This window comes from Corvus kubaryi, unplaced genomic scaffold, assembly GCF_017639235.1.
Source record: "Corvus kubaryi isolate FWS band 111438036 unplaced genomic scaffold, C.kubaryi_AGA036_p1.0 37284, whole genome shotgun sequence".
Classification (NCBI taxonomy): Eukaryota; Metazoa; Chordata; class Aves; order Passeriformes; family Corvidae; genus Corvus; species Corvus kubaryi.
The window spans coordinates 9,320,329-9,331,200 of NW_024581088.1; the positions used below are offsets into that span (position 1 = coordinate 9,320,329).

At 53.9% G+C, this 10,872-nt stretch overlaps 1 protein-coding gene across 1 annotated transcript; it reads left to right on the forward strand.

Moving 5' to 3' along the window:
- The first annotated feature begins 843 nt into the window (after nt 1-843).
- MRM1 (mitochondrial rRNA methyltransferase 1) lies at nt 844-7,895 on the forward strand. Its single transcript, XM_042026421.1, has 5 exons — nt 844-1,739; nt 2,134-2,227; nt 3,544-3,664; nt 7,098-7,217; nt 7,363-7,895. Exons 1-5 carry the CDS (start codon nt 997-999, stop codon nt 7,410-7,412), a joined length of 1,128 nt encoding a protein of 375 aa, XP_041882355.1. The 5' UTR covers nt 844-996; the 3' UTR covers nt 7,413-7,895.
- Nucleotides 7,896-10,872: the final 2,977 nt, after the last annotated feature.

Here is a 10,872-nt window from a genome sequence, read left to right on the forward strand (position 1 = left end):
TGGGAACGGTGTCACGGAGAAATCCCCTCTCCTGGGGGTCACTGCTGTTCAAACACTCATTTTTTTGTTAATACTAAAAATACCTGGGCTAGGCTAGCGCCAGTCCTTTCCTTGTTTTCCCTGCGTTAGGAGAGGCCGTGACGGAACGGTTAAAGCCGTTTGGTGGTTAATTAGGGCGCTGTTAATTACCAGCTGTGCGGCAGGACGGGGCTCACACCTCTTGGTTCAGGCACCACCCGCCCTGCCCTGGGTGACCCTGCTGGAGCCGGACCTTCCCTGCTCTTCCCTCGGGGCTCTGCGGGGTTTCTGGGATGCTCCGCTCCCGTTCCCGACGGTTCCCGGTGCCCTGTCCGGGGTCACTGGGGTTCCCCGTTCCCGGTGTCCTGTCCGGGGTCACTGGGGTTCCCCGTTCCCCGTTCCCGGGGGTCTGTCCGGGGTCACTGGGGTTCCCCGTTCCCGGTGCCTTTGGGATGCTCCGCTCCCGTTTCCGACGGTTCCCGGTGCCCTGTCCGGGGTCACTGGGGTTCCCGGTGCCCGGGGGTCTGTCCGGGGTCACTGCGGTTCCCGGTGCCTTGTCCAGAGTCACTGGTGTTCCCCGTTCCCGGTGCCCTGTCCGGGGTCATTGGGGTTCCCCGTTCCCCGTTCCCGGGTATCTGTCCGGGGTCACTGGTGTTCCCCGTTCCCGGTGCCCTGTCCGGGGTCACTGGGGTTCCCCGTTCCCGGTGCCTTTGGGATGCTTCGCTCCCGTTCCCGGGATCCCCGCCCGCCGCCAGGGGGCGCTGCCTCGCGGGGCGGGGCGCGCCGGTCCCGCCGGAACCGGAGCGGGCGGGGCGGGGCGCGCGTGCCCGTGCGCGTGCCTGCCGGTCCCCGCGCGTGCCCTCCGCTCCGAGCCCCTCCCGGCCCTGTCCGTGCCCCGGTTGCGCGGCTGCGGAGCGGGGCTGGGTGTTCTGCCCCCCTCCCACGTGCCCCGGCCGCCGTGCGCGGGCATTCCCCGCCATGGAGCGGGCGCTGCTGCCCCGCGTGTGCCGGGCCCTGTGGCTGTGCCGGGCCGGGCTCCGGTTCTGCTCCACCCGCGGGCCCTCGGCCCCGAGCGGGGCTGAGGAAGGGGTGCCCCGAGGCCGCGATTCCCCCGCATCCCTCCCGCAGCACCCGGGGGCCGTGCTGGCCTCCGGCCGCGCCCGTGGGGATCCGGGACAGCGGGAGCAGAGCGGGGCCGGGCGGGGGTCGCGGACCGGCCAGGAGCTGCTGCGGGCACAGCAGGACTTGCCCCGGGCCGGGAAGGGGAAGGGGCCGCAGCGAAAGGCGCTGTCCCTGGAGAGGACTAAAGGCTCCGAGATCCTGTTCGGGACCGCGCCGTGCTGGCTGGCGCTGGCCCAGGCGCGGAGGGCCCTGTTCAGGCTGTTCCTCAAGCACAGCAGCGGCTCCGCGCGGCCCGTGAGGGGCGAGTTCGCCCTGCAGGCGGCGGCCCGCGGGGTCCCGGTGCTGCACGTCTCGGGCCGGGAGCTGGACGTGCTGTGCCGGGGCCGGCCCCACCAGGGCGTGTGTCTGGAGGCCTCCCCGCTGCCCTTCAAGAGCCTGCGGGATGCTGAGGAGCCGCAGCTGGGGGATGGACAGAGCGGGAGGCGGCAGCTGCTGTGGCTGGTGCTGGAGCACATCCAGGATCCCATGAACCTGGGGGCCCTGCTGCGCTCCGCGTACTTCCTGGGGGTGGACAGAGTGGTGGCGAGCCACAGGAACAGGTACGGGCCACAGGAACGGGTGCGGGCTCCTCCAGCGCTTCTTGCCTTCCCTGCTGCCTCCCGGAGAGGTTTCCAGGCTGCATCGCTCAGCAGCCGATCTGGAGAGCAGGATTTGGGATGCTGCCGCTCTGCAGGCAGGCTGTGGGATGTGGGGTTCCAGGCTCTCCCTGGACTGTTCTTGTTTTAACCCAGTTTGTGTTTCAGTTGTCCCACCTGTGATCCATTTCCTGGGTTAATTCCTGAGCCCTGCTGTTCTCCACAGGGAAATACATCTGTAAAATGAGCGGGATCTGGAGTGGGGGAGGTTTGCAGAGGCAAGAGAAGGACGTACAGAAACAAAAATTCACCTGGATCTCCTCCTGTATGACGCTTTTCTATTCTTTTCCCCTTGCAGCTGCCCCTTGACTCCCATAGTGAGCAAAGCCAGCGCCGGAGTCATGGAGGTGTTCGATGTGTACGGCACAGATGATCTCCAGGGCTTTTTGAAGGTACAGCGATCCACTTTGGTTTTCTTTCCTTTTTTCAAGGAAACTCAAACACCGCAGGTATTACACAGAGAGCAGGCACAGGAAAAGCCCTGAGTTATTTGCAGTGTGTGTGCTTTGGGACCACCAGTGATGGGCACACGCCCCCAGCCCCATTCCATCGGGTAGGGAGAGAGGTTGGTTATTTTTTCTGGAAGCTGCTGGTAGCAGGATAATCCTGCGGCTCTCGGTACGCTGGGCTCGTCTCCCTTCTCCTCGGGATGTGTGGCAGAGCAGCATCCCGGCGCCCAGGCACACGATGGCAGCATTGGGCAGCCTTGGGAGCAGCCTCTGGAGCAGGGAATAGAGGAGGAACCAGGGCTGGGGGCTGGCAGTCTTTTTACTCTGTGTCTATGCAGTGAGGTGAGAGAGGGGGCCCTTTGCAGGACGAGCTGGGAAAAGAAAGGGAATGCACATGGAAAAATGGGATTTAAACTGGCAGTAGGTCTGTGGCAGCTGGAGGTCTGGGTGATGGTGAAATGAAACACAAAACATGCTGATATTTAATTAATATCTGGAAGGATTACTTTGTTACTGTAAAGCTTGAGTTATTAATTAGAAACATAGCAGCAGTTCATTTAATTGGACCTGGGCTCACCTGCCTGGTGTAAATTTGATACAACTTCATGTAAAAAGAGCCAGTTTACAGGGAAGTGAAACTGGCAGGAAGCAGCAGCTCTTTTAGTGGTAAAATGGATTTCCAAGACAAATATTAAGGCTTTTTTTGCAGGGGGGGAGGTCTGGTTCTCTGGCTGGGAGTGTTGGGTGCCCTGCCTTGTGTGGGAGCTGAATTTGGCATCTGAGTTTGCAAACGTCACTGTGGGGTTCTGATGGCTGAGCCTGCACTTGAGAACTTCCACTGCCTTGCCCTGTGCATTACCTTGTGCTGATTTGTTCAACATTCCTGTTTTGTGTGCTTTCCTGGCAAAACAACCTTCCTAGAACTGTTGCATGGGCAAAAAAAAAAAAAAAAAAAAAAAAAAAAAAAAAAAAAAAAGCTTTTCAGTTGCTGTTTATTTGCTTACTGAACTGTAATAAATGCCAAGAGGAAAATTACTTTTTTTTTTTTTAGTTATTTTTTACTCGTTTGCTTGTTTCTTAAATCCGTGTTTGTGTGCTGGTAGTGGGAGGACTTTGGTGGTAAAAATTTAAGGGATGCCAAAAAAACCCCAGTCAGCTTAACTGAAAATGTGAAAGAAAAAAAAAGTGTTTGCATACATGGCTTATTTGCTTTTTAAGCTTGGAAAGCTGGCAATTCTTCATTTCCTTTCCTTTTCTAGGCTAAAAGTGCAGAAGGCTGGGAAGTGGTGGGAACAGTCAGCAGGCCTGGGAATGTGGAAGATGTTCCTGTCATCAGCTGCTCGGAATTCCGGTGGGATAAACCCATTATTGTAGTAATAGGTATTTCCATTTCCAGAGCTGTGGGCTGGGTGGGGCTGCAGGTGTGAGGGGCACCAGGGGGATGCTTCACTCCAGGGATTGTTCCAGGTCTGAAAAAGAAAAGCTGAGGGGGAATCATGGAATGATCTGGCTGAGAATGAAGTAGAGACTGAGAGGAACATGGGGAGCTGAGGGGGCTCCCAGTAGGACCAGTTTGTGGATGCACAGGGAGTTCAGCAGCTGTGGAGGGTCCGGGTGGCAATTTTGGTGCCAGGGCAGCCACAGTGTGGTGTCTGCATTGTGTTTTGTGTTTTGATCCTGTGCTGGGGCCCCAGCTTTGGATTTCCTGTGCTGGTGAGCCCCAGAGGTGTTTGCTCTTCTTGCACGGAGCTGCTCGGGGGGAGCTGAGCCACATCTCCCCTTAAAAACCAGGAATGTCTGGTCTGGGAAGAACCACGAGGGGCTGGTGCTGGGGATGGTCTGGATGCAAATCTGGGCTTTGTGGCCACCCCTGAGAGCTGTCAGGGCTCACCTGGGAGAAGGCAGGGGGTGCTGGCTGTGGAGCAGGAGCAGAGGAATCTCCTCCCTGTTGGAGCAGTGGCTGCTGCTTCCCTGAGCACCCGAACTGGGCAATTCCTGCAGGAAATTCTGCCCACTTGCTCACCTTCTGTAGGCACAGTTTGGGCTTGTGCAGCCTCCCAGAAGGTGAAGGGAAGGGGAGTAGCAGCTTTGTGGCAGCTGGAGAAAGAAACTCCCCCAGGAATGCAGCTCCAGGCTCCTGCGGGTGGCCGTGCCATGTCCCCCACTCCGTGTCACCTGGCACAGGAGCTGGCCTGAGCTTTTACACTTGGAAGCAGAGTCCTGCTGGCCCTGGGCCAGGGAGGGGCTGTAATCCTGCCCCGTGCTGGGGCTGGCTTGGCTCAGAGGACATTCCTTTAATTAAAATGTTTACCCAACTCCTGGAAACACTGACAAGACAACGCTGCAAATCTGGCATCTCTACAAGATGTGTGGAGCTGTATTCCGAGGGGAGCAGGGAGGCTGCAGCACTGCTGATGGCCCACAAAGAAATGCATCCCACAAACGGCGACAGCACCTGCAGAAAGGCAGGAGCTGGAGCTGGCAGCGGTGTCGTTACCTTGAGTTATGAGAGATTTCTCCAGGAAAAAGTCCAAATATCCTTTTGTCAGGGGAGATTGGAGGCTGATTGGTAGATGCATGAGGAGAGCTCCTGGACCTTGCAGCAGTAATGATTTCAACTCTCTGCTGAGCACTAACTCTTGGCTGAAAAGAAAATTGAACATTACAGTCGTCTGATGCTGGGCTTGTTGGGAGAAATGTCCTGGATCTGAATATGGAGCATTCCTGCAGCTGCAGGGAGCAGCAGAGATAATTTAGCCTGGGATTGAGCTCCCTGGCACCACACAGATTGTCTTGTAAGTTAAGCATTTGCAGCCTCCAGTTCCCCCTCCTGGCATCCTCGCTGGCTTGGCAGAGAGTGATTTGGACAGTCCAGCTTAATGTTGTCTGCACTGGAGTCATTGCTGGAGGTGACAGACAGCCTCAGACTGGGAGCCTGCTGCACAGGAACAGATTGGGAGCACTTAGATGGCTGAGTAAGAAGAGTTTCTGGGTAATTTGTTCTTCTTAGACCTTCAGTCTTTAGCTCGGGGTTTAAGGCTCTTCACAGAGCTGGTGGTTTTATGGAGATGCTCGTTTTGCATATTTTCCTGCTGCTGGATTTGAACTTCCTGCACTGGAAACTGCAATTGTGAGGGGTGTTAATTGTAAATGGGGCAGGAAATGTGTTTTATCATTTCACCGAGCTCTGGTCTTTGAGCTCTGTCAGTGAGGAACAAAGCTGAGAGGTGGAAGTTAAAGATCTGAAGTGGGAAGTGTTTTGTTCAGTATAAAGCAGGATTTAATCTGATTCAGTCAATACTCCCTCCCTCGTGTCACACCGTGCAAGTCTTTTTGCCCTGAATTTATGGCTCCTAATTATTTTAAGCAGCCAGGACCATAAAAAGCTTTGTAAAAGCTGGAGGCAAAATCCGTGCCTTTATTGGGAATTGTAAGACCCTTATCAGGAGATAAGGATTTCTCCAGGAGCTGTTGCTGCTGTCCCACTTGGAGAGTCCCGTGGGAGTGTGGTTTGAGAGGCTCAGGAGGCAAATATGACTGTAAGGTGTGAAACTTTTCCAGGATACTATTTCTGGGATTTTTAAGCATCCCTGGAGTAGTGATGAGGAGACAGGCAGGGCCATGGGAGGCCTGGCTTCAATTCCTGGTGTCACCTTGTGACCTTGGATAACTCTCCAAGGCCTTGTGTGCACTGCTGGCTTACAGCAGGGGGAAAAGATTGGTTAGGATGGGATTTGGGGTTTCTGAAGGCTCTTTGACCCCAACCAAAGAGCTTTTGCTATGACTGGTTTCATCTGGGAAGGTGGTGCAGGATGCATTACCCAAAGCATCCTCTTCCTTACCCAAAGTGCCTCTGAGATCAGCCCAGTAAAACATGAGGCTGGGCCTCAGCTTCCAACCTAAAACTGGGAATAATGGTCTTCCCACCCCTGTGTGGTCCGAGGGGTCAGTGTGCCCTGGCAGTGCCATCCCAGGACCGGTGTGGGGCTCAGCCAGGTCAGGGCACGGCTGTTGGAGGGGAGCTTTGGCTGCCACGTGCTGAGCCTGTTTCCAGAGGTGTTTGGGATGAGCTGGCCATCCTTGCAGCCCTGGAGCTCCTGTGCTGCTCTCAGTAACCCACGTGGAAGGGTTCTTTGGGGAGGCAGGCGGGCTGGGAGGTCCCTGGCCCTCTGCATTTTCACCTGTCTGCGCACAGGATTGTTTAAAGGCTCTCCCTTTCCATTTCCCTTTGTGACAGCGTGAGTCAAACAGCTACTAATGACCTGGGATAGATTTCAACTCTGTTTCACCAGTGTATCAGCCCAAACATATCAGGGCTGCTGGATGGTTTAACAACTAATCAATTGAAGCCTCTGGTTAAACTGTCTGCATGCACAAGTTGCACCCAGCCCGTGGTGGGGGGGGGTGTGTGTGCTGGGAAGGCTGGAGCTGTCACTGGCAATAGGATGTGGGATTTGCTGGACCAGAGCTGGCCTCTGGCCCCTTGCCTGCCTTGTCCCGTGGCCGCAGGGAGCTCTCTGCTGGCACAGTGGCTGCTCCCACAGGAGATTCTCTGTGCTTTGTGCAGCTGTGTTGCACAGATATTCCTCAAAAACACTTCAGATGCTGGAGAACAGATCCAGGGAGGCTGGGAAGGGAAGGGAGGAAGGTGTCTGGCTCCCCTCTGGTGGCTCAGTTGTTGTGTGGGAGGTGGTGAGGTGGCTGAGCTTAGGGAGAGTGTCAGAGAGACAGAGCATGAGCAAGAACTGCACTGAGGAGGGGGAAAGGCCGTGGCAGTGCTGTGAGTGACCTGAGCAGTGTCTTTGTCCTGCAGGCAGTGAAGGGGAGGGCCTTTCCCTGGAGGCCCAGCTGCAGTGCCAGCAGATGCTGGCCATCCCCCCCGGCAGGGCGCTGCACCCCAGCATCGACTCCCTCAACGTCTCTGTGGCTGCAGGTGAGAGCAGTTCTGGGCACCAAGGCACCAAACCTCCAACTTCTGCATTTATAAATCAGGCATCCAGGCCACTGAACGATTTTCTTGTGGTTTAAAAAAAAAAAAAAAAATCACGTAATATTGATTTATTTTTACTTTCCTACAGGTATCCTCCTGCACTCCATCTGCAGCCAGAAGCGGAGGCACGGAGACTGAAATCCTCTTCATTTGGTGGATGAAGCTGCTTGGTGTGGATATGGAAATGCTCTTCCCAGAGTCTCCACCATCACTGTGAGTGCCAGGGAGAGCCCCAGACCTGAGCTGCATTTTAGCTGCTGCAAGAGCCACCAGATCCCTGACTTAGCACCAAAGGCAGACACCTGATGTCGTAGGTAACTCCTGGGAGGAGCAGCTGTGGGAAGGCAGCCAGGTCTGGGAGCAGCCAGTTTTGGCAGGAGAACACCCAGGGATGGCTGCCAGCTCTGTGCTGTGCACAGGGGACTGTGTGCATCACTTGAACCGTGGGGACAATTTGGGCTGTGGGTGAAAGTGCCACTGAGAGCAGCCCTGAACCCTTCCCCTGTGCTTGGGAACCACTGCAGTTGGTTTTTCTGTGTTTGGTTGTAAACCAGGTGTGCAGCCCTGCCAAGGAGTGGGGGGGAGATGCAGCCCGTGGAAATAAAGCTTTTGTAAAGATTGGCTGTAGACTCAAATCAATCCATTTTGTGTCATATAAATCCAGAGTGGGATTAGTCCTTCAGGTGGGAAAAGGGATCCAGAGCTCGTTTCCTTCTGGGAAAGTTTCCTTTCCAAGCTGGGCTGATCCTGCTGGAGGCTGAGCTGCCCCAGCACCACTGTCCTGCTGATGGCATTGGGGTGGCTTCATTTTCAACTATCCTGGTTGAAAAACCAGGCTGGCTAAATTACTGAGAGCCAAAAGAATGTTATCACTTAGCACCTTAATTATTTTATTTAGCTACCGTGGCCCTTTGCATAGGATTCCTCATTAACACTTAATTTACAGTGCCCTTTAGGGATAATTTCAAACAATTCCGCTCAGTCTGCCCCCTCCCCCCTTCCAAATGAATAAGTAAATCACTCTGAGTGACTAATTAGGACTTTCCTTTGAGCTAAATGAAGTCTGTAAACCTTGGTCTGTGGGTGTGGGGTGCTCCTTGTGTGTCCTGGGAGGGTCTGGCTGGGATGGACACTGGGGACACTCCAGCTGCCTGGAATGGGGATCAGGGCGTGAAAGGTGTCCAGGGCTCCCTTCTGTGGCTGTGATGGAGAGGAGGGTGCCTGGGGTGGGGACTCATCCCCTGAACTGTGTCCTGAGGAAAAGGACAAATCCCAAATCCCTCTGAAATGACGCCGTCGTGCCAACAGGGCTGTGTTACCCAAATCCACAGGGAGCTGGAGAACCCTGAGCTGGTGCCTTGTGGGGTGAGAGCTGGTGCATTTGGGGGCTGAATTTGCCCTTTTTACCTTTCTAAAGCTGAAAGGAAACAGCTGCAGGCCCGGAGGCCTCTGCCAGCCCCGGGGAGCTGCTCAGCAGCTGAGGGTGCCCCAGCAGAGGGTGCCCGTGGCTCAGATTTGCTCATTTTCCAGAGGAAAGATTCCAAGATTCAGCACTTGGCTAACTGAATCCTTCCTCTGGAGCAGCAGGGATCAGGGTAAAGCCATTTCTTCATTCTTGACCTCCAGGTAAGTCTATTTATTTCCCATCTCATAGGAACTGCTGTTTCTCCCTTTTTATTTCCTTTTTTTTTTAAGTTTGTTCCAGCAGTGGGGAGGCACTTCCTGGCTTTGCGTGGCTGGGAAAGCCGGGCTCTGCCGGGCTGTGCTTGGCCATCTGCTCAGCCCCTCTAACGAGGAGGCAGCTGAGGAACCCTGCAGCAGCTCCTTTTCTTCTGGAAGGCTCCCAAAAAGCTTTGGAACCTCCGTATCCGCAGTGGCTCCGCCGCAGTGACAGGAGAAGCTCCTGCTTGGCCGTCACTCCAGCAGCCAGCACCACTCCCCTGAGAATTCCCCAGTCCTGTATCCATGGAGCTTGATTTGGCACTGGAGCATCAGACAAGGCTTTTTGGGAATTGCCTGAGCTTGAATTTTAGGATTTGAGTCACAATTTGGGCTGCAGCTCGGACTTTGCTGCTTGAGAGGGCAGTGAATCCCACTCTGGATGGCTCTGCTGTTCCCACTGATCCTATTTCCCTCTGTGGTAAGTTTTAACCCCACTTTCTTCCACTGGGACCCACCTCCAGTGACTTTTGGATGGAGCTGATGCTTTGTCCTCCTGCCCCAGCTTCGTCCTGACACCTGTGAGGGTCTCTCACCTTTGGAGCTGGAGCTTTGTGCTGTGCCTTTTGCCCCTGATCTAATAAATGCAATCCATTAATTGGATCATTGCCTGCTTCTCCAGTTAATTTCCTGGATATTTTTAAATGTTAAAATGTAGTTTTTATAGTCTTTCATTATTTTTAGCCTTAAGCTTGACTATAATCGTCCCTGTAATGTAACTGTAAAAAACCCCAGCTTTGTATCATAAAGGGGGACATTAATTGTCATTTTTTGTGTACATCAGCAAGATCAAAACACGTTTCCTGATTACTTCTGTTTGTACATAGAGTCTCTTTGATATTCAGATATGAATAAAGTGTGCGTGTGTAATTTGAAAGTCAGTTCTTCCCTCCCTGCTGCTTGTCATGGATTCCTTTCAGAGGCTTATTTACCAAATTGATTCTAAAATTTACTAATTGCCCTTCCAGAATGATTTCTCAATAATCAAAGTGTCTCTAAGCACAGTGGCAAAATATTTGTCCTCCTTGATTCAGAAGATGAGTTCGGCGCTGGCGCTGCTTTATCTCCAGCCAGGGGGAAACACAAATCTTCCCATCTCCCAAAATCCACCCCGGGGAGCTCTGGCTGGGAGAGCAGCTCAGCTCCTGCCCTGCATTTCCCTTTTGTGCTCAGAGTGTCACCACGACTGGAAAATCCCATTCTACCCCGTGCAATGACTGAAAAACTCCCATTCCATCCAATTCATTGCTGGCTCCCAGGGGTATTTTGGAGGCTGGAATGGCTCTGGGACAGGGGCCACCTTTCCCTCTCCAAAGGCCCGGCTGGTGGCAGGGGAAGGGAGCAGCCTGGGTGCTGCTGGAGCTGGGATTGCTGCCCACGGGGCGCCTCCGGAATCCGCAGCCCCGATCCCGGTTTGTAAATGTAATCAACCTTGAGGTCTTGTTGCTTCCACAGGTGCAATTAACATCACCATCTGCTAATCCGTGATTAACGATGTTTACAAATATGCTACAACACGGTAAAATGTGCTGGCACTCCTTCGGTTTTTTTCCCTTTATTTTTTTCCTCTCCCTGCTCCAGCACAGGAGCCGTGCACGGGAGGAATCTCCCCATGGAATGCTCCCCCTACCTCACCATTAATTCCCAGACATTTTACATTTTCCTTATTTAAAAGTGCTGTTAAAACTCCAAACCAGCTGCAGGAATGACGAGTTCAAATCAGAAGGTCAGTGCTGCTAAATGGGATTTAATTGCACGGGGGTTGAGGTACAAACTGATGAATCTGAATAATAAAACTTTGTGGGGAGCAACATATGGTGCAGTTTAAAGGAAATTTTTATCGATCATCCCACAACCAATGTGTTAATGGGATGGCAGC

Coding starts and splice junctions, on each gene's coding strand:
- MRM1 (XM_042026421.1), top strand. CDS start 997: ATGGAGCGGGCGCTGCTGCCCCGCGTGTGCCGGGCCCTGTGGCTGTGC. Junction 1,740..2,133: donor GTGGCGAGCCACAGGAACAG/GTACGGGCCACA, acceptor TTCCCCTTGCAG/CTGCCCCTTGACTCCCATAG. Junction 3,665..7,097: donor ACCCATTATTGTAGTAATAG/GTATTTCCATTT, acceptor TTTGTCCTGCAG/GCAGTGAAGGGGAGGGCCTT.